Consider the following 23,005-nt stretch of genomic DNA (forward strand, 5'->3'; position numbering starts at 1 on the left):
TGTGTTATTAAAAATGTTTATTTTCTCTTTTTTGTCACTTTTTTTTTTATCCAAAATTCTAATATAGATCTTTTTTTGTGATGGAGAGAGTAAACAATAGCAGACTTTTCTGAAAAGTTTTGTAAGGAATGTCTTCTGGAATTTCTTTGCAAGCATGTGAGCATCTGTCAGTGTCTTTCTCCTGCTCTCTCATGTATCAACACCTTTTGTCACCCCTGCAGTGAAGCCTCTCACCTTTCCACCGTCTGTTCAGCAGCTGCCGATATGAATGGGTGCATAACTATATGGTGTGCCATCAAATAAATTATTCACAAGAGCTCTTGAATGCCTGTGCATGCTTGTGAGTATGTGTGTGTTTGTGTCAGAGAGACTGTGTAGGTGTTTGAGTCTGGTCACAGGATCAATCCAATGGAGTGTTTGGGACTAGCAGAAATAATCTCGAGACCCCCTCAGTGCCTTGGATGTACCTGAGAAGACGGGTGAGTCATTCATTGTTACACGTCTGTAGTGCAGTTTTTGCAAATATGTTAGAATTTCTTCTGGAAAAAGACGCAGATGTATAATTTAGACAGTATTTGAGTACTTGTGTGTATTATGTTAAATCTCTTATTTAACGGTGCTTGATCTGTCTATATCTAAAGTCAGATCTCTGATCCAACCGACATTATTGAGAGTGATGAGCTAAATGCCTGAAACCCAGTCCTAATGGTGACCATTAGATCAGGTACACCTTGCACTTTAGTTGAAAGACATGACATATGATCACTACCCATGGTAGTTTAGGCTGCTGATATGCATCAGTTTCACTAGACCTGCACAAAGGTTAAAAATTAGTGAAAGTTTTGCAGATAGAATGATTTGTATTGCATAATTGATACATCTTTTGTGGTCTTCTAATCTTTGAAGATGTTTTATTATTCTTAGGCCATCAAAGAAATGTCCTGACATTGGAGGAACAATTAGAAACAGGACCTACGAGGTTATTTTGACCAAGAATCATGCCTCCAGCCAAATCCCCTAATAGGGCTAGAGGAGGCAAGCAGAAAGCAGTGACAGGAAAGACAGACAAAAAAGAACCAGTTCCATCCAAAAAAGGAGCAAAGACTGAATCTCAAATACTCTCAAATAATAATGAAAGTGGGAAAGGAAAAGGCGGTAAATTTGTAAAGAAGGAAGAGGCAGCTGGGAAAGGGATAAACAAAAAAGATGAGGAGAAGAAAACTGTGAATAGTGAGCAAACCGAGGAACCACAAGAGGAAGAGATAGAGACCTCCAGGCAAATAGCCAAAGCACGAAAGCAAAATGGCAAAGTCTTACCTGCTAAGGTGACTAATGGCAATACGGGTAGAGGGAGAGCTGGGAAAGCTGTCAAATCAAAACCTGACCAGAAGAAAAATCCAACCAAAACTCCTGCAAAAGTTGCGAGAAGGAGAGGTGCGAAAGTAGTAGATACAGAATCGGAGAGCGAGAAAGCAGAGAGCTCAGAACAAGAGAGTGATAAAGAAGAACGAAAGGATGACAAGAAGGAGGGGTCAGATTGCGTGGAGGACACAGCTGAGACAGACGCAAGTGTATTAAGTGGTGAAGAAGAACTGTCAGATGTAGGCAAAAAAACAGAAAGGGAGGAAGAAGATGATGTAGGCCAAAAAACCGAAGGCGAGGAAGAAGAAGAGAAGAAGAAAAGTGAGACCGAGGACAATCCTGATGTGCCTTCTGAAAGTGGCATCAAAGAAGAACCTGAGAAGGAACCTGTTAGCAGTGCAGAAGAAGTAGACTCTGAGGAGGTGCTGAGCGATACAGGGCAAAAGAGCACACCCCGTTTGTCAAAGAAACCAGCACCGCTAAACCTGACAGTTCACCTCCAAGGGCAGAAAAAGATGTTAAAATCCAAGATACTACAAAAGAAGGGAACTTCTAGAGAAGAAGAGCCTAAAGATGATTCTGGGCCCTCAAAAGGAGTCCATATTAAAGGAATGGCTCTCTCGAAAGGTGGCGCTGCGAAAGGTAAGTCTCAAATTCTACAACTGGCAAGTAAAACAAAGGCAATGGAAGGTAATCAGCAGGCTCAAGATCAGGCAGCAAGCTCAACAAAAGGCCCGAAAGGTTTGCTAAACAGACCGTCTCGTATGCTGTTTTCAATGAAAGGCAAAGGAAAAGATGATAAAAGCAAGAACGGCAAAGAGCAACCTCCTAAAGATACTGTAGATGTTGTCGAAGAGCCAAATCAAGAGTTATGTGAGAAAATAGTGGCGGACGCAGTTGAGCCTGAACCTGAAGAAGAGATGCCCTCAAAGTCAACAGAGCGCTTATTAGCCCGGAAAAGAGGCATGACGACATTGCGTCGTGTCTCAGGATGGATTCAAAAGAAGATGCCGAAGGGCATCCACGTTCGTAGAAAATTATCAGCGGTCACTCAAGCGATTGGGATCTCAAAATGGCTCCCTGCTTTGGTAGTGAAGAAGAGGAACAGCAGCACCAAGTCCAAGAAGAGTCTTATCCGACAAAAGATGGTTATGAAAATGGCAAAATCAAAGAAGGAAATATCAACCTCAAAGGATTCCAAGACGGATGAGGATACTACAGTTCATGACTCTGATGAACCTTGTTCATCTCCACAGGAAGTGGAGGAAAAGGCCAATTCAGGAGATGCTAAATATGCAATTGTTTTCCCGAGGATGAACAAAATTGGCAAGGCTAATGAAGCCACCATTCCATCTACGAGCACCAGCACAGAAAATGCAGGCACAACAGAGCGTAAACCACCAAAGCCTGGTGCTCGCCTGGTTCTTCCAGTCAAGCCAGACCTTAGCCTACTAAAGTCCATTAAGAAAAACACTCAGGAGAGTAAAAGTGATAAGAATGGTAGCCCAAACTCTCAAGTGATTGAGGAGCAGCCTGAGGTTAAAGCAGACAAGAAAGAGCCAACATCAGGCATCAAAGAAGGTACAAGTATACTACAAGCCGCGAAGGGAAAACTTGGGGGATCACAAGTGAACATCACCAAGTTGTCTATATCTAAACCTTTGCTGAATGGTATAAGTTCAGGACAGAGCAGAGAAGTGGAGAGAAACCTAAGGAATACGGATGTACCAGCAGAACCTGAGACATGGAGGAATGTAGCCATGCAGCCTTCTTATGAAGAAGATGCAGACCGAGAAGTGGCAGAACTGATGGGTGAGGGTCTTTTGCCCTCCGATGTGGACCTACACTGGGCTCAGACTCAACAAATGAGTGGTGATCCTCAAGACTGGCTACGTTCAGAAAACCTTCTGCCCCATCAAACGGTGGAGAAGCTTACCAAATGGACGGTGTATCAAGATGATGAACATCCCCACATCATTCCAGTCCATAATGGCAGGGGCCCATGGGAATCTGAAGATCCAACCCAAAATATGCTAGAGGAGAGACTTAACAGCACACAGGTACGACATATGTTGAACTCTTGTAATTACCCAAATGTGACCCTGGACCACAAAACCAGCCATAAGGGTCCATTTTTTAAAATTGAGATTTATGTATTGGTTTGTTAGGATAGGACAATATTTGGCCGAGATACAGCTATTTGAAAATTTGGAATCTGAGGGTGCAAAAAATCTAAATATTAAGAAAAATTTACAAAATATCTTCATGGAACATGATCTTTACTCAATATCTTAATGATTTTTGGCATAAAAGAAAAAATTGATAATTTTGACCCATAAAATGTATTGTTGGCTGTTGCTACAAAGATACCCGTGCTACTCAAGTTTTGTGGTCCAGGGTCACAAATAACTGTACTGACATCTACAATGCTTATTGTTTGATTCGAAGCAGGAAGCTCTGAAATAGTGTAGGTGTTATCCACATCTGCCCATTGGGGGCTCTCAGTGACAGTTCTGCTCTGCTTCCTTTACTTTGTGCCTCAGGTAATGATGCCAGGAAGCAGCCAAGCTGTGGAGGTGGATGAGGTGGAAGATTTGGCACAGCTGGAGTGAGTCATCGCAGCCATCACCTGATGTGCACTTCCTTATGTAGACTGTCTATGCAAAAAAAGCCATACTAGGAAAAATTAATTATATGAACAAGGCATTAATTAGCACATTAGATAGCATGCTGTGTTTATTTGAATTGTTTTAAAACATGACAACTTTAACCAAAGTGCACATCTTTATTCCAGAGAGGTGTGTGAAAGTTCCGTTCTGCTGAATTTGAAGAAGCGGTTTCATCGAGATTCAATTTATGTATGCATTCCCTTTTCCAGACAATCAAATATGTTCTTTCTTTTTCACATCCGGTTGTTGTTTTTTTTACTTTATTAAAACTGTTTATTAAAACCAACAGACATATATTGGCGATATGCTCCTGTCCATCAACCCCTTCAAGCCTCTCAGCATCTACACTGAGGATCTGAGACAGCAGTACCAGGGTAAAGAGAAGCACAATAATCCACCGTGAGTGCTTTCGCTTATCTTTATGCAGTGTTTGGTTGTAGATGCTTTTTGTTTTTATTTTTTGCCATATTAGCAGTAAGCAAATAATGTGTTTTTTTATTTGAGTTTAACAGTCATATTAAAAGGCAGATTTTTATTGTCCCTGTAGCCATATATATGCCATAGCAGATGCTGCCTTTTGCCAATCTCAGAATACCACCCAGGAGCACTGCATCATCATAAAGTGAGGAGGATTATAGGTTCAGTTGAGGTCAGAAGTTTATATACACCTTGCAGAATCTGCAAAATGTTAATTATTTTATCAAAATAAGAGGGATTATAAGTTCAAAAGTTTACATACGCTTGATTCTTAATACTGGGTTGTTATCTGAATGATCCACAATTGTGTTTTTTTTTTTTTGTTTAGTGATAGTTGTTCATGAGTCCCTTGTTTGTCCTGAACAGTTCAACTGCCCGCTGTTCTTCAGAAAAATCCTTCATGTCGCACAAATTATTTGTTTTTTCCCCGTTTTTGTGTATTTGAACCCTTTTCAACAATGACTGAATGATTTTGATATCCATCTTTTTGCACTGAGGACAACTGAGAGACTCGTATGTAACTATTACAGAAGGTTCAAATGCTCACTGATGCTCCCGAAGGAAAAACGATGCATTAAGAAGTGGGGGTGAAAACTTTGAACAGATGAAGTGTAGCTACTTTTTCTTTTTTTTTTTTTAGGCAATTTCTTTTGCCTAAATATCTTATTTTTGTCATTTAGTACTGCCCTTCAGAGGCTACAGAAGATACTTATGTTTCCCAGAAGACAAAATAAGTTCAATTTACCCTAAAAGTTTTTACCCTCGGCTCTTAATGCATCGTTTTTCCTTCTGGAGCATCAATGAGCATTTGAACCTTTCTGTAATAGTTGAGCAGTCGCTCAGTTGTCCTAAAAAGATGGATCTTAAAATCATAGTCATTGTTGAAAAAGGTTCAAATACACAAAAATGCTGAAAAACCAAAGAATTTGTGGGACCTGAAGGATTTTTCTGAAGAACAGCAGGCAGTTTAACTGTTCAGGACAAACAAGGGACTCATGAACAACTATCATTAAACAAAAAAACACAGCTGTGGATTACAACTATTATTTTCTCTTGTGGACTATATGTAAACGTCTTTTAAGCAAAATATTCAGGACAGTACTAAATAAAAAATAACATGCATTTTGTATCATCACTCTTATTTTGGTAAAATAATTAACATTATGCAGATTCTGCAAACTTTTGACCTCAACTGTACATATGCATATACAATGACTGTACATGATGTATGTATATACATATTCCTGCTGTATATTGTAAATTTAAAAGAATGTGAATGTCCCAACAGTGGACAAAGTGGATCAGGCAAGACAGAAGCTGCCAAGCTCATTGTCCATTACCTAAGTTCCATGTATCAGGGCAGAAATGATAAATTACGTCAGGTAAATCAATTTATCAATACATATGGAAAATTAAGACAGAATCACACAACTATATTTAAACAAAGATTATCTCCCTCTCATCAGCCAATGGATGTTTTACCCATTCTTGAGAGCTTTGGTAATGCCAAAACCATACTGAACAACAACTCTAGCCGGTTTGGAAAGTACCTGCACATCCACATATGCCAGTAAGTGTACTGCATGTTGTCTGTTTGATTTAGGGGCAGAGAGCATTCCATGAGATATAATCTCCCTTTATTTTTTTCAGTGGTGTTGTTGTCGGGACGTCTTTGTCAAAATATCTTCTTGAAAAATCAAGAATTGTCTTCCAGGTTAGACGTTTATTCATTAGCTTGCACTTTAGTACACCTGCAAGGAATTGAATGAAACTGTGTTTCTTTAGGCTAAGGAGGAGAGAAACTACCATGTGTTTTATGAACTGTTGGCTGGAATGAATGATTGGGACAAGCAGGATCTTTACCTGCAAGTAGCTGAAACTTACTTCTACCTCAACCAGGTAAACGAAGATCCCCTTAAAAGTGTATTAGGTAATGATAGTTGTCTAATATTTCTATTTAAATGCTTTAAGGGCAGGGCTTGTGAGCTACAAGGGAAGAATGACAAGCAAGACTTCCTGCTTTTAGTCCACTGCTTAGAGACCATTGGTTTACATGCAGATCAGCTTGCAAACATATGGGCCATTCTGTCATCGATCCTGCAGCTGGGCAACATTTGCTTCAGCTCTTATGAGGTGTGGATGCCTGGATTACCCTTTATAAGGACAGCTTTTATCAGCTTTTTATCATTTTTTAGCTTTTATCATTCTTAAAATGTGTATTCAATAAGCTGTGTGTTTGTCCCCTCACAAAATTAGAGTGACTCGTTTGAGGTCGCCCGTATTTTTAGTGAAGCCGAAGCTCGGAGAGTGGGAAACCTCTTGCAGGTGTCTGCCGAGGCGTTACAGACGGTCATTACGCACCGGGTGACTGTGAGCAACTCATACACACTCTCACCCAAATGCACATTAATTTCTTCCCATGCCCTAAGAATTAAATGAATATTTTGGGTTCAGTACAACTTAAACTGAGTTGTTTTCAACATGTTTCTGGGGCATTGATCATGTGAAACTGAAAAATGGAGAAATGTCTACTGAAAATTCATCATTGGCATCACAGGAATAAATTGCATTTTAAAATATATTAAAAATAAAACAGATATTTTAAATTGTAAAAAAAAAAAATCTCAATATTACTGTTTTACTGTCTTATTTGTTATTTGCAGCTTTGGAGAGCATAAGAGACAAAAACATTTAAAAATCTTACCAACCTTAACATTTTTAACAGTGCTTTTGTAAATTATAAGCTTCACATTTATGCCACAATATATTATTAACCAAGAATATTACTTCATTTGTTTCCACAGGAAACAACTTATGATAGGATCTACTGCCCTCTATCTGTGGAAAGTGCCATTGAATCCAGGTTAGACAAATGTTATTGAAATGATTGGATTCTGTAATGCATTACTTATTTTGACCCATAATATAGCTGATGAAGATTAGATACTGACAGACTGCTCTTGAATCAGAGATGCCATTGCCAAGATGCTATACTCTGTGCTGTTTGACTGGATTCTCGAACGCATCAATGAATGGTTGATCCCGACAGAGATGGACAGCACTGTTGGAATTGTGGATATATACGGCTTTGAGGTATCCTGTCCCTCATTATGACTTTAAAGTGACAGTTTTGCTGTTAAATGTCTTGTTGATTGTCTTTTTTACATGTATAGCTGAATCATATGTGCATAGTGCCACTGAATTCCTACTTGTTAAGCCTGTTTAAATATAGTAAGCCTCTTATGAAGTCTGTGGGAGAGAACTGAACAAATGTGCATTACAGGACCTGAGTGTGAACAGTTTTGAGCAGCTGTGCATAAACTTTGCCAACGAGCAGCTGCAACAGTTTGTGAACAAAGCCCTGGTTGCCCAAGAGCAGGTCAGTGTGTGTCCTCAGCAGTCATATTTCTCAGGTTTTTTCAACTTCAGAGGCCAGTTATGAAAATATTAGTACCCTAAGGAGTCTCTGCCAGTTGGACTTGAAGGACACATGTTTTAATATATATCTACCCATTCCAGTTGAGATATCAGACTATAAATAAGGCTTCTTAGATGTTTTCTTGCCCTGGAAATAATACTTTAGGGGACTGAAAAAATAAATAAAACATGGCTATGTGTGATTTTATTAGGAGGAATACAGTGCAGAGCAAATCCAGTGGTATCCGATAATTTTGGAAGACTCTAATGGCTGTCTGGATCTCATCTCAGCACGGCCGTACGGGATTCTTCGCATCCTGGACGACCAGACTTGCCTTCCTCAAGTAACTTCACATTTTTAGCTTCATTCCAGGCATTTTAGTAATCTAAAGTCAGTATCCATTTGAATAATCTTATACTATAGCTTAATGACGGGTTTAGATGTTTTCTTCTACTTCTACACTACCAGTCAAAAGTTTTTGAACAGTAAGATTTTTAATGTTTTTTAAAGAATTCTCTTCTGTTCACCAAGCCTGCATTTATTTGATCCAAAATACAGCAAAAGCTGTAATGTGAAATATTTTTACTATTTAAAAACTGCTTTCTGTTTGAATATATTTTGAAATGTAATTTATTCCTGTGATAAAAGCTAAATTATCAGCATCATTACACCAGTCTTCAGTGTCACATGATCCTTCAGAAATCATTTTAATATGCTGATTTGTTGTTCAAGAAACATTTTCTTTCATATTTAAAACCGTTGAGTAATTTTTTTCAGGGTTCTTTAATGAATACAAAGATCTAAACATCCACATTTATCTTAAATAAAAAGTTTTTGTAATATTATACACTATACCATTGAAAAGTTGGAGTCAGTATTTTTTTTTTTTTCTTTTGTAAAAAAAAAATATAGAAATTAATACTTTTATTTAGCAAGGATGCTTCTGAATTAATCAAAAGTGATTATAAAGACATTTATAATGTTACAAAAGATTTATATTTCATATAAATGCAGTTCTTCTTACATTTCTATACATCAGAAAAAATCTTCTGAGCTCTTTTCAACATAATAATAATAATAAAAAATGTTTCTAAACATCAGATCAGAGTATTAGAATAATTTCTGAAGGATCATGTGACTGGAGTAATGATCTAAAATTCAGCTTTGAAATCACAGAAATAAATTATATTTTAAAATATATTCAAATAGAAAACAGTTATTTTAAACAGTAAAAATATTTCAAATTTTTACTGTTTTTGCTTTACTTCAGATTAAATAAATGCAGGCTTGGTGCGCAAAAGAGACTTCTTTAAAAAACATTAAAATCTTACTGTTCAGAAACTTTTGACTGGTAGTGTGTGTGTCTAACGAGATGTTTAAATATTATAAAACTTGAAATTCCACCAAAATAACTCAATGTTGATTCAAATGCAAATTATATATACTACAATGGATTTATGGGCCGCCTTTGTCTTTTTTTTTGCCTTTCTCTTTTCTTTGGCTCTGTCCCTTTTTTGTCCCAGGCTACAGACCACACATTCTTGCAGAAATGTCACTATCACCATGGCAACAGTCCCTACTACACCAAGCCCAAAATTCCCCTGCCAGTGTTCACAATATATCACTATGCAGGGGCTGTCACGTACCAGGCAAGCCTGATCTAAGCATCCACAAAATGTTTTATTCATGCAAAATGATTGTTCCAACAGTTCACCCAAGAATCTTTCATTGCTAAAATACTTTTTGGTTAATTTTTGGCTATTTTTTTTCCTCACCAGGTCCACAACTTTTTAAATAAAAATCACGATCAGTTTCGCCCAGAAGTATTAGAGCTTTTTGCCCGCAGTCGTTTACAGGTAAATTCATCTCAGTTGTGTTAATGGAAGCTCACGTCACACTGTCTTCAGTGATTTGTGATGTCTCAAGATTGCAAAGAAACACAATAATGTGTCTACTATTATATATTCATGAGACTGTCAACACACCCAGACAAAACAAAAGAGTTAGCAACAACCCATATCATTTATGCAAGCTTTAGGTCTCATTAAGCTTTAAAGCACCAATGTTTGGTAACAAAAACCTGTAAGAAGTAATTGGAGTGTGTTTTCTTGTCTGTGTAGATGGTGTCGGGTCTCTTCCGGAAGGTTCAGGAGCGTTACGTCCAACAGAAAGAGCTGGGAAGAGCAAGGGGTTACCGAAACCAGACGTCAACTGTAGCTGCTCATTTCCAGCAGTCACTTACAGAGCTCACCACTCGTTTGGAGAGGTCAACAATGTCACAATTATTTATTCTGCTGCTTTGTATTTTATGCACAGTGATAATGGTCCGATGTGAGAATATGTAAAGATAATTTAATTCTTTTTTTAGGTGTAAAACTACATTTATACGATGCTTTAAGCCAAACTATGTTAAGGTAATTGCAGCTGACACTATGTGTAATTTACATATAATCTCTCTGTGAACCGTTTAGAGTAAGCAAGCACAAATCTATTGGTGGAGCTCAGTTTGGTGTTTCTATGTGGTTTCAGCTTCCAGGCATATTTGATGTTGACTACATAACCACACAGCTAAGGCATGGAGGGATACTGGAGACCATTCACATACGAAAAGAAGGATTTCCTATTCGCCTCCCTTTTGCGCTGTTCATGGAGAGGTAACACACTATAGCAGAAAGTGGGACAACCAAATACATAATTAGTGGTATAGCAATCATACATACACTACCGGTCAAAACATTTTGAACAGTAAGTTTTTTTAAAGAAGTCTCTTCTGCTCACCAAGCCTGCATGAAAATCTACAATTTTGAAATATTTTTACTATTTAAAATAACTTTTTTATTTGAATATGTTTTAAAATGTCATTTATTTCTGTGATCAAAGCATTTTCAGCATCATTACTCCAGTCTTCAGTGTCACATGATCCTTCAGAAATCATTCTAATATGCTGTTAATGAAACATTTATTATTATTATTATTAACTTTACCCGCTGGTGTCACTGTTGGACAGTGTTTCTTTAGAAAAACTAGTGATTTATACACTTTTTAATGTGAAAAATTGGCATTTGTTTTATTTTCTCTACCTCTATCCACAAGTTTCCGGGGGATGCTACTGTAAAAAAGAACGTGGGTACAACCAATGGTATTTTGTGTGCTAATTAGCAAAGAGGATTACCTTAGAGGCTAGTGAAGTGTTTTTTAGACCATTGCTTACTTTGTTAACATTATTACACACCTTTATGAGAGATGTCATTATGTTTTTATGGACAGCATATGCTTTTTGAATTTGTGTTCCCACATCATTAGTAAATTTGGATCACTAAATCTTGAATTAAATTCCTTGAACTAGTGAAATAACATTTGAACTGAGACATCAGAGCTTGTGTTAAACGGCACGCCAGATGAAGCCTCGATTTGAGGCTTAACGTAGAAATCCCTTTCGTAAAAGCTTTCTTTTGTGTGCACTTCACTTTGTGTGTCATGATGTTCGACCCCCAGATCTTACTTTGCGAGTACATTTTCATTGGGTCCTATTTAATAATTACATTTTTAAATACCCAGTCATACAAGTAATATGAAGAATACAAATTATTTCAGGAAAATTAAATATATGCCATATGCAATTAATAAATGTGTACATTATTCTTCTATTACATCATATTGATATTCACACTGGCATTTAATGACACTGTTCAATGGGTAAATTAATTTATCAGAGTCAGAAATTCAACAAACAAACACACGGTTAGGGTTTTATTTGTGCTTATAACATGGATCAATCTATGGAAATTATTGTGAATGCTTCTTCCGATGGAGCTTCACAGGCTTTTGGCTGCTTTATTTTTTACTAACCACCAGATTGCGTTTTTTAAGACACTCTCAAAGCTTTTAATCTTTTCCCGAAACAGTCAAAGGAAAGTCTTGGTGCTTCACGAGGCTTCATTTGCCCATCACTCCCGTCAACTATTAAATGAATGAGTGTCACGTCCTGCTTGTTTACTTTGAACCGGAAGACGCTCCCACTTTTGACGCAAGGTCTCATGGGGCATAGGAAACTTGTGGATAAAATCTCCACTATTTTTATAGGTGAGTTTATTAAACTACATTTTTTTTTAGCACTGTTTATGTCTAATTTCAGATATGGTGTATTATTGGCCCAGAGACCTCCAAACCAGTCTTGTAAAGAGCAAGTAGTGACTTTACTGGAGACTATAGGAGCAGAGGAAGGCCAGTACCAACTAGGACTCACTAAAGTACAGTAACATAACAATTTTCCTAAGCCTGGGTTATTTTGACTCATTCAGTGAATACATTGAACACTAAAAATCCCACCCTCAAATGATTTCCTTTAATGTGAACACACAGGTGTTTATGAAGGAGAGTCTGTACCACCGGGTGGAGGATAAATGGAGCAGCACCCAAACATGGGCAGCAGTCACCATCCAGAGGAACATTCGCGGCTTCATCTGCCGAAGAAACTTCCGTTTCTTTAAACAGAAAGCTATTGTAATCCAGTCCCACATCAGGGGCCACCAGGCCCGGTATGTGCAGCGATTTCACATTTGATAAGCATGATAAAAAAAAGAGAATCAAATGTGATTCTGAATATGAATGTGAAACAGTGGCGCCCTCTTTCTGTTACAGGAAGTACTACAAGAAACTAAAACAGTCATTCACTCAGTTCTGGGCCGCTATGATGATCACCAGAGACACCATCAAGAGACGTCACTGGAGGGTGATAGCTTTTATCTACTTCTCTATTTATCTCTAGCTCTTTCCATCCTTTTCCCCATGTATCTTCTTGGATTAATTTGCACATATACAATTCACAAGCTGGACTGTATCAGTTGTTTACCTGTATGGTCCATTGCTACGCAACCAGAACTTCTTAATTAATATGTGACACCTTATACAATGCAATAAATCCCAGCCTCACTCCTCCTATTCCAAACAACAGATATTAATCATTCCAAGTTAGTAGTACAGAAGTTATTTCCAAGTTAGTCATGCATGTCTCAATATCCACTGCTCATTCATTATTGTTTCCTTACATTATGTGTAAGGACAGAGTGTGATCATATATCATAGGTCATGAGTCGTGTAATATATTTTACTCTTTTGAAGGACTTTGGACCCGTTTGTGTGCTGAGTGAATTTATGAGATTGTGAAATTCAGTTTATTGATCTTAAAATGGCACCCACCTCAATAGTAAAAGAATTCCAATTTAATTTCATATTAAATAAATAAAGGGTGTTGTTTTAACATCTTTTTTTTTTCTTTTTATGTTTATATTTCTTGTAAAAACAAAACCATACACATTATGCAAAAAAACTAAAAACAAATCCACTATAATACAGTTATGTTTATTCTCTGATTCATATGGCGTGTTTGGTCTCTTTAGTGCGTCATGGGACGTTAAAGAGTGTGTACATATGTAAGAACTGTCATAGTTAGGTGAGGTGAGCTCCACCCGGCCACCCACCTGCCCTTTCATCTTTGATCCTAGACTCTCTCTCTTTATTCCTCACTTTCTTTCTCTCATTCCTGCAAAGACCCACCTAAGCACCACTTCTCTTGTGTTTGGATTTCAACTAATTTCATCGGTTAAAGAGAACTTTACATGGGGACGGCCACGTTTGTTTTAATATCATCCTAGGTAGGTAGTGCTTAATATTTATCCATATTACACTAATAGCAAACAGATTAATGATACAGAGAGAGAATTCAGGGCGTAAAATAAGAAAGAGATTTAGATCAGTGATATATGACTTTAAGATTAGTTTAATGTGATGTAATATGTTGGAAAAAGCTTTTAAAGGTACGTCTGAAACTTTCTGCCTTTTTTTAGCTTTACTCTACCAGTCAAAACTCCTTTGTTATTACTATTTTCAATATTGTAGAATATTATTAAAGTTTAAAAGTATTACATAGCTTTAAGTATTGCATAACACAAATGTCACCCTGGACCGCAAAACCAGTCATAAGTAGCACAGGTATATTTGTAGCAATAGCCAACAATACATTTTATGGCTCAAAATTGTCGATTTTTCTTTTAAGCTAAAAAATCATTAGGATATTAAGTAAATATCACGTTCCATGAAGATATTTTGTAAATATCTTACCGTAAATATGTGTCAAAATGTAATTTTTGCTTAGTAATATCATGGCTAAGAACTTCATTTGGACAACTTTAAAGGCGATTTTCTTAATATTTTGATATTGATATTACAATTTTCTTTTTGCACCCTTAGTTTACAGATTTTCAAATAGTTGTATCTCAGCCAAATATTGCCCTACATAAATCTAAATTTTAAAAAATGACTGGTTTTGTGCTCCATTGTCACATATGGGAATTATGTTAAAATCTAGATGGCAGCTTTCCACACTCTGGACACTATCACAGCCTTCATAAGGTGCGTCATGGGATATTTACAGTGCCCTCCACTAATATTGGCACCCTTAATAAATATGTAAATATGAGCAAAGACGGCTATGAAAATCTGCTTTGTTTATCTTTTTAATCTTACATTCAAAAAATTCACAAAATTATAACCTTTCATTGAAGTAAAACAATTAAAAGTGGGGGGAAACTTATGTTATGAAATAAATGTTTTTCTCCAATGCATGGTGGGCACAATTATTGGCACCCTTAGAAATTATAAGGAGTAAAATATTTCTGAAGTATATTCCCATTCATATTTGCATTTATTTAGCACACTAGAATGACTAGTGGTATGATATTGTCCAGCCATTACTGTTTCACAGGATTATAAATGTGAGGAGCACAAAGGCCAAATTCCCTTAATCATCCATCACAAGGAATAAAACCAAATAATATAGTTCTGATGTGCAGAACAAGATTGTTGAGCTTCACAAAATAGAAAGTGGCTGTAAGAAAAGAGCTAAAGCATTGGAAATCCCAATTTCCATCATTAGGACAATAATTAAGAATTCCAATCAGCTAAAAATGTATAAATCTGCCTGGAAAAGGATGTGTGTCTATATCGTCCTAATGCATGGTGAGGAGGAGAGTTTAAGTGTCCAAAGACTCTCCAAGGATCACAGCAGGAGAGTTGCAGAGATTAGTTGAGGCTTGGGGTCAAAAGACTAAAAAAAAAAATCAAACAGCCCCTACATCACTACATGTTGTTCAGGAGGGTTTTAAGAAAAATCCTCCTTTCTCATCCAAAAACAAACTCCAGCATATTCAGTTGTCAGACATGACTTGAATTTCAAACGGAACTGGCTTCTGTGGTCAGATGAAACTAAAAAAAAAGCTTTCTGGCAGCAAACCCACCAGATGGGTTTGGTAAAAAAGTACCCCATGCCCACAGTTAGATATACTGCTGGATCTTTAATGCTGTGGGCTTATTCTCCTGCCAGAGGTCCTGGACATCTTGTTCAGATACATGGCATCATGAATTCTAGCAAATACCAACAGATAAAAAAATCTGTATCTGACTGCATCTGTTCTATAATGACCTGTTGTTGGATCTTCCATCAGGACAGTGATCCAAATCAAACATCAGAATCAACACAAAAATGTGTCACTGAGCATAAAATGAAGCTTCTGCCATGGCCATCCCTGAACCCTATAGAGAATGTGTGAGGTGAACTGAAGAGAAGAAGCACCAGCTGGGAAAATGAAGGATCTGAAAAGTTTCTATATGAAGGAATGGTCTCTGATCTCTTGTCAGGTGCTCTCCAAACTCATCAGGCATTAAAGGAGAAAACTAAGAGATGTTATCTCGCATAAAGGACATTGCAATAATTGGGTGCCAATAATTGTGGTCAACATGAACTAGAGAAAAACATTTATTTCATAATAAGATTTTCCCCCTGCTTTCCATTGTTTTACTTCAATGATAGGTTAGCATTTTGTGATTTTTTTGAATGTAAGATTCAAAAAGATAAACAAAGCAGATTTATTTTCATAGCCACCTTTGCTCATATTTACCAAGGGTGCCAATATTAGTGGAGGGCACTGTAAATAAGATAAATAATTCACATGTACTGTGTCCCATGTTAATCAAAAAACTGAATTAAACATTGAAATGTCAATCCAAACCTTTGAGCGGTAGTGAGTTATATTTGAATGATCCGCTAAGTTATATAACCTGCTGCTTTCAGTTCAGTTTCCTTGTTACCCATCATTGTTTTACACAGTTTGGACTCTGTCCTCCTGAGCTGTCATGTACTGTGCTGTCAGATCACTTTGTAGTAATTGTTATGCATTTGTGGTAAGACTGGTTTGTGACCTGATCCTCATTCAGTGGGTTAAGCTACTTTGTGTATAGTTTGTATGATTATATATTTGCTTGTTTAATAGACGTTAATTTGTTTAATATAACAATGGTTTACTGGAACAGGCAAAAAGTATCTCCAGATTTGTTTCTGCAGTATGTAAAAATCAATAGCACAGGGATTTCTGGCAACCGTGATACACAAGACAGTAACGGACAATTAAAACAACGATAATACTAAATGATAAGATAAAAAAGGGTTTGGTGCCTCATATGTCATTCTGTATGTAATATGTAATTCTTTTGTTTGGGGAGGAGCGAGTCGAGGGAGGGTCCTTCTAGGATATAAAAGAAGGCCAGGTGCTAAGAATAGCTCTGTTTACTTTTTCATACAATGCCGTGGACAGGTAATAGCTTAGTGGAATAGCTTTACAAAACTGAGTGGAATAGCTTTACAAAATAAATGTCCCATTGTTCAGTCAAAAAGGAATGAACCACTACAGTATGCAAATGGACACTTTTTGGGGGTTTTTTAATGTTAGATTGTGTTTTTGATTGTATTTTGATTTGATCAGGAGCATACTGATAGAACCACAGTGAAGGAAGCCGCAAAACCTACATCTTCCTCTTCAGAGATGGTGAGGCATTCTGAATCTTTTCATTTTTATAGATTTTTTTTTCTTTTGTTTTGACTTGTGTGATTAAGGTCTCTGCGCATCTGATTTTTATGGACTTGTACATAATGTAACCTGTTACTTCAGAGTTAAAATTTAATTTTCGAATAACACAGAAAAATAAAATGCCATATTTTTTTCTGAAGGATGTGGGAGTATTGGAGATCCCGGCAGAATTGTCGGCCCGATTACGCAGTGCAGCAGGTAAGATTCTTGATATTTGATAACCAATGAAAAGTACTGACTTTTTGCTTAAACTGAAGTATAAGTAGTGTGTAATTTTATTGATCAAACAGATTTGACTGCCTAAAGGTAAAATGTGAATTTTTTTCTTAACTTTCAAAACTGACAAAGTCAAGAGACAGTGGAGATTTTTTCAAAGTAACTTTGATTAACAGCTTACCTAAAGCAACCTGTTCACAATTTTCTGAATGGTTTGACCATGTAAAACTCTTAAACTGAATTCAATGCGATTTTGTTGATATTTTAATATAACTACAGTCTGTAATGCTCACCAAAGTTGCTTTTATTTAATCAAAAATACAGTAAAAACAGCAATATCGTGAAATATTATTGCAGTTTAAAATAACTCTGGATTCTTTGAGCAGGTTTTATAACATTATTAATGTCCTTACTGCCAATTTTGATTTAATGCATCCTTGCTGAATATAATCATTCAGTTTCAGAATGATAGACCTTGTTCACACCCAAATTAAGTTAATCTTTAATTGATACACTACCAGTCATACACTACCGTTTTTGAACAGTAGGATTTTGAATGTTTTTTAAAGAAGTCTCTTCTGCTCACCAAGCCTGCATTTATTTGGTCCAAAGTACAAATGGTCCAAGTAAAAATATGTTTACTGTTTAAAATAACTGTTTTCTATTTGAATGTATTTTAAAATGTCATTTATTCCTGTGATTTCAAAGCTGAATTTTTATCTCCAGTCACATGATCCTTCATTAACATTATAAAATCTTTTGTAACATTATAAATGTCTTTATCAGCACCTCTGAGCAATTTAAAGCATCCTTGCTAAATAAAAGTATTCATTTCTGTAATTTATTTTCCAATAAGTAAACAAAATAATAAAAAATATACTGACTTCAAGCTTTTGAATGGTATAATGTATAATGTTACAAAAGCTTTTTATTTCAGATAAATGCTGATTTGGATATTTCTTTCATCAAAGAATCCAAAAAATGTACTGAACTGTTTTAAATATTGATGATAATAATAATAATAATAATAATAATAAAATATTTATTGATCAGCAAATTAGGAATTTATAATGATTTCTGAAGGATCATGTGACAATGAAGAATGGAGTAATGATGCTGAAAATGTAGCTTTGATCACAGGAATAAATTACGTTTTAAAATATATTCAAATAGAAAACAATTATTTTAAATAGTACAGATATTTCACATTACAGCTTTTGCTGTATTTTGGATCAAAAAAATGCAGGCTTGGTGAGCGAAAGGGACTTCTTAACATTAAAGACTTTTAAAACATTAAAAATCTTGTAGTGACTGATGAGTGTCCATCGTGAGTGTGTTCACATTTTACAATGATGGCTTTCAGGACGTCCTCAAGGATCAGGAGTATCAGAAGTAGCTTTGCCACAGATCAAAGCAGACCACAGCCTTTCGTTGCCCCAAGACATTGACAGACACCCTTTCTCCCATTATGCCAACACAGTCCTAAGGGTAGAGCTTCTTTCCTTCCTACTTTTGTGGTCTTCCATACATGTTTCCAATCAATTTCATCCATTTTTTTACAGCAGTTATCTGTTTTCATTTCCATTAGGACGGATGGTGCCAACCACAGGGTTTCCCGCTTCAAAAGCCTTTGACATCTCTAGATCCCGATGATGCCCGCACGGCTCTTGAAATCTACAAACTGGTCCGTGTGAAGCCTTAAAACTTATTGGAATACTATTTTGAATGGATATTTTACCACAGAAATTCAACAGCCTTTACTGACATCTGTGTTCTCTTTTAGATCTTGCGTTTCACAGGTGACTCAGATCTAACAGGATGGGAAGAGCAGATGTTGGGGAACTACATTGTGGAGAAAAGCCAATTACGGCCCAGCATTAGAGACGAGATTCTAGCTCAACTGGTGTACCGCACTTGGGATGGGGATAATGAGGAGAGTGCCCTGCGTGGCTGGTTGCTCCTGGCCTGCTGTCTGAGTGCCTTCACACCCTCTCCTGCCCTGGAGAAACCCCTGCTTAAGTATGTCTTATAGTTATAGGATTAAAAACCCAAAATGGAAACAGCAGACTGAAACATCATTGCCACTGACTGATTATACAAATTAATATTTCCTAATTAAACTAGACAGATAGTTCCAATGAAATGTAATGGAGTTAAAAAGTCAAACTGTATATTGATCAATATATAAAAATCAGTAGATAAGCCTTTCTGTACTAGTAATGTTGCTTGTGTGCAGAATGAAAAATAGTATATATTATCATTGTCAGGTATGTGTCTGACCGGGGTCCAGGGGAGTACCGCTCTCTGTGCCAGCACAAGCTTCTCACATCCCTCCAGCTCCCCTCCCCTGCCTGCAGACAACATCCTCCAAGTCAACTCGAGTGGACAGCCAATCAGAGGAAAGGAAAAATGGTGGTGGAGGTCAACACTTTCAATGGTGAGGACTGTAGCTTTTTTGGAAAAACTGAGGTGATGAGCTGTATCTGAAAACTGGAATAGTTTGCACTGTTCATTCCAAGCGAATAAACGGTATTAATTATGATATTAAAAATTTATTACATGTATTACATTTATTTAATGTTGACTGATTTTATTTTTTTCAGAGGAAAGGTTAACAGTGGAAGTGGAGTCTTGGACCACAGGGGAACAACTGGCCTCTTGGCTTCTTAGCTATAGGTAGCTAATAGATGTTTCGTGGATCAACCTCACAAAAAAATGTTATATTTATCCCCAAATATTTTTAACATGAAAAAATTAGGCATATTCTTAAAATCTTGAGGATATTTTGTACTGTGACATCATGTTCATTTGATTTTCACAATGCAACAAAATGAGTGTATATATATATATATATATATATATATATAAAGCAGCATTAATACAAGTTTTTTTCTAGAATTGATTTTGTGACATATTTGACCTCAAAATCTAAAGAAAGAATTATATAATTCATTTTATGTTTATTATTTAACATGAATGAACATTGTTTAACATTTTTCTATATTGTAAGATTGTTTAACATATTTTATGTCCTTAAGTTAATTTTTATGTACTATCAAAATGTTAGATATTTAAAAATTATAAAATTATATATATATCTATATCTATCTATATATATATATATATATATAATTATTTATTTAAATGTAAATCAATTAAACTATTTATATTTTATATTTGAATTGAATGTAAAATATTAAATAGTGAAACTGCCATATATATATATATATATATATATATATAATATGCAGTATATACAACAGAATTATTTGTGTTACATTTAGTTATTTAATATTATTTAGTTATTTATGTGAGATTCACCAGTAGTCTTTCTCTCAGGGGTCTGAAAGAAGCGACACGTGGCTGGTCTGTGTCTCTGCTGGCTGGTGAGGGCTGGACCGACCTGGCTGGTTGTGACTTTGTAATGGATCTCTTGGCTGGAGTGGAGGCTGATGTGCCCATAGGTCACCCACCCGCTCAAAACGATTACCTCTTTAACAACATAGGCGACCGGTACGCCTCTATAGAGCTCAGTGCTGACAGTTCATTCAAAGGAAACTGTCAAATTACAGTTTAATTCCTTTACTGATCAATTTTCTCTTGTCAGGATGGCAACTACAGACCTGGATGACTTTATACCTCCTGCTCCCTCGATGCAAGCCCCTGGTCTCCCACCCTTTGAAACATTCCCATGGGACACCTATGAACCGTCTTCCATATCCCAGGGTGAGTGTCCAACCGTATAGGAAACAAATTGTAAATTCTGAGTCATTGTTCTGTTGGATGACTTTGCAGAGGGACGGTGAAAGAAATCAAAGTGAATGAAAACCACAGAATGAGGGTTGGAACGGACTCACCCATTAGAATAAATAAAATGACAGTTTCACCCTGACTTTGTAAAGGACACTCCTGAAATCTTTTTTTTAGGATCTCGAGGTCGACAGATGGATACTTACGTTGATGACCTCTTTGATCCGGTGTTTGATCAGGGTCCTCCGGTCAGTATCGTCCAGTTCAAATACATAAACATTATTGTACAGTTTATAGTCAAACTGGTAGCTACTTTGAATTCACCATTAATAATAATCATTATTTTATAGCAACTGAGCAATATCTGATTTTTAATTTAAAGCCTAATAAACTTCTTTTAGTGAATTATAAATTAGAAGTGTGCTGGCTACTGTAGATTGTTTGATTTTTATATTTTTTAATACATTTTTTAAATATATTGTTTTACATTTAAAGAGATGAAACATGAGTCAGAGCACAAGTGCTTACCACTAGGCTACACAGACATACTGCAAACATTTATTAAGCCAGCAAAGATTACATAGCTTTGGCACTTATTAACTCTGAGATCTACTTGTATTGCCTTTATCTTCGAGGGCTGGCCCGAGGTCTTATTATCTGCATTTTTATTCGTTTTTATTGATAGGACTTTGAACGGACATCCATGCTGAATCGCAGAATGAGAGGAGGCGGAGGTATGATGCCCAGCATGTACACTGGAGCAGGTACAGTTTGTTAATGTGTATCTGTTTAATTTGTTTGTAGTGATTGATTGATAGTGATCAAGATATTTCAAGAACAAAGAGGCTGATACAGTGCGAATAAATATAATACAGTTTAATGGTAACAAATAAGATGTAGACAAGATTGCTGAATATAGCTTAACAGTTAATTTACATGACATCTGTTGACATGTTTACCATACTTTTACATTTATCCATTTAGCAGACCTGTTTGTCCAAAGCAGCTTACAAATGTGGAACATCACAAGCTATTTGTCATAGAGCCAACAATACTCATAGTATGCAATGACGGTTTTAGTAGAACAAATTAAATAAAAACTTGTTGGCAGAGGCTATTAACACTAATTAAACCCATAAACGTGTGTTTGGGATAGTCAGCATTACAAAAAACGTGTGCTAAACAACAGTTTCGGTGGTGTAGGCTGTAAAGTGCGTAGCGACGATCAACCCGAGTTCGAATCCACCTTTTGCCAAACTCCTTTTTATCCCTTTTCACATCACATCACATCGAAATTTTTTAATAAAATGAAGTCATTAATCCAAAAGTGTCAAACAAAATGCCTCACGAGTGTTTTTTTTGGTTAGGGTTAGGTGCAGGGAGGGCTTTATTGTCCCAATAAGGCGGGATCCATTTAATAAATGATAAATGATTTACACTCAATATGTTATTATTGCATAATGTTTTATAATGTACTGCAATACTAAGGTGCAATATCTGCCACTTGCACTAAGTAATATAAATAGCATCAACTAATATTATCACTAAGAAAATACTGCTATTTTCACTTAGTGTAAACAGAATCCATTGGTATTTGCACTTAGTATAAATAGCATCTATCGCTATTTGCATTTAGTGCAAATAACCACTGCCTAAAAATAAATATATGAATAAATATACACCAGTCAAAGGTTTTTGGACTATAGGATTTTTAATGTTTTTAAAGAAGTCTCTTCTGCTCACAAAGTCTACATTTATTTGATCCAAAGTACAGCAAAATAGTATAATTTCGAAATATTTTTAGTATTTAAAATAACTGCTTTCTATTTGAATGTATTTTAAAATGTAATTTATTCCTGTGATTTTCAAGCTGAATTTTTAGCGTCATTGCTCCAGTCACATGATCCTTCAGAAATCATTCTAATATTCTGATTTGCCGCTCAAAAACAGTTATTATTTTATTTATTTGAAGTAAATGCTTTTTATTTATTTTAGATAAATGCAAATCTTTGGATCAAATAATCCTGAAAAAATGTACTCTGTTTTAAATGTTGATAATAATAAAGACCGGAGTAATGATGCTGAAAATCTAGCTTTGATCACAGGAATAAATTACATTTCAAAATATATTCAAATTGAAAGCATTTATTTTAAACAGTGAGAATATTTCACAATATTACAAATCAAATTAA

At 36.0% G+C, this 23,005-nt stretch overlaps 1 protein-coding gene across 1 annotated transcript in view; it reads left to right on the top strand.

Annotated features, from left to right (window-relative positions):
- Nucleotides 1-998: 998 nt before the first annotated feature.
- The window catches only part of myo15b (myosin XVB), a 38,140-nt gene continuing 16,133 nt past the window's right edge, over nucleotides 999-23,005 (top strand). The window contains exons 1-34 of the mRNA XM_051125070.1: nucleotides 999-3,422; nucleotides 3,906-3,970; nucleotides 4,157-4,220; nucleotides 4,321-4,430; nucleotides 4,579-4,653; nucleotides 5,797-5,890; nucleotides 5,975-6,078; nucleotides 6,159-6,222; nucleotides 6,294-6,407; nucleotides 6,480-6,641; nucleotides 6,765-6,878; nucleotides 7,313-7,371; nucleotides 7,478-7,601; nucleotides 7,792-7,887; nucleotides 8,138-8,269; nucleotides 9,450-9,575; nucleotides 9,705-9,782; nucleotides 10,047-10,192; nucleotides 10,295-10,340; nucleotides 10,456-10,580; nucleotides 12,062-12,176; nucleotides 12,289-12,464; nucleotides 12,568-12,658; nucleotides 16,734-16,805; nucleotides 16,988-17,045; nucleotides 18,427-18,551; nucleotides 18,652-18,747; nucleotides 18,847-19,082; nucleotides 19,331-19,500; nucleotides 19,667-19,739; nucleotides 20,403-20,576; nucleotides 20,671-20,789; nucleotides 20,991-21,061; nucleotides 21,499-21,577. Coding sequence (XP_050981027.1) covers nucleotides 999-3,422; nucleotides 3,906-3,970; nucleotides 4,157-4,220; nucleotides 4,321-4,430; nucleotides 4,579-4,653; nucleotides 5,797-5,890; nucleotides 5,975-6,078; nucleotides 6,159-6,222; nucleotides 6,294-6,407; nucleotides 6,480-6,641; nucleotides 6,765-6,878; nucleotides 7,313-7,371; nucleotides 7,478-7,601; nucleotides 7,792-7,887; nucleotides 8,138-8,269; nucleotides 9,450-9,575; nucleotides 9,705-9,782; nucleotides 10,047-10,192; nucleotides 10,295-10,340; nucleotides 10,456-10,580; nucleotides 12,062-12,176; nucleotides 12,289-12,464; nucleotides 12,568-12,658; nucleotides 16,734-16,805; nucleotides 16,988-17,045; nucleotides 18,427-18,551; nucleotides 18,652-18,747; nucleotides 18,847-19,082; nucleotides 19,331-19,500; nucleotides 19,667-19,739; nucleotides 20,403-20,576; nucleotides 20,671-20,789; nucleotides 20,991-21,061; nucleotides 21,499-21,577 — 5,977 coding nt within the window. The remainder of the gene's footprint in view (nucleotides 3,423-3,905; nucleotides 3,971-4,156; nucleotides 4,221-4,320; nucleotides 4,431-4,578; nucleotides 4,654-5,796; nucleotides 5,891-5,974; nucleotides 6,079-6,158; nucleotides 6,223-6,293; nucleotides 6,408-6,479; nucleotides 6,642-6,764; nucleotides 6,879-7,312; nucleotides 7,372-7,477; nucleotides 7,602-7,791; nucleotides 7,888-8,137; nucleotides 8,270-9,449; nucleotides 9,576-9,704; nucleotides 9,783-10,046; nucleotides 10,193-10,294; nucleotides 10,341-10,455; nucleotides 10,581-12,061; nucleotides 12,177-12,288; nucleotides 12,465-12,567; nucleotides 12,659-16,733; nucleotides 16,806-16,987; nucleotides 17,046-18,426; nucleotides 18,552-18,651; nucleotides 18,748-18,846; nucleotides 19,083-19,330; nucleotides 19,501-19,666; nucleotides 19,740-20,402; nucleotides 20,577-20,670; nucleotides 20,790-20,990; nucleotides 21,062-21,498; nucleotides 21,578-23,005) is intronic.

This window comes from Labeo rohita, chromosome 12 (genome assembly GCF_022985175.1).
Source record: "Labeo rohita strain BAU-BD-2019 chromosome 12, IGBB_LRoh.1.0, whole genome shotgun sequence".
Classification (NCBI taxonomy): Eukaryota; Metazoa; Chordata; class Actinopteri; order Cypriniformes; family Cyprinidae; genus Labeo; species Labeo rohita.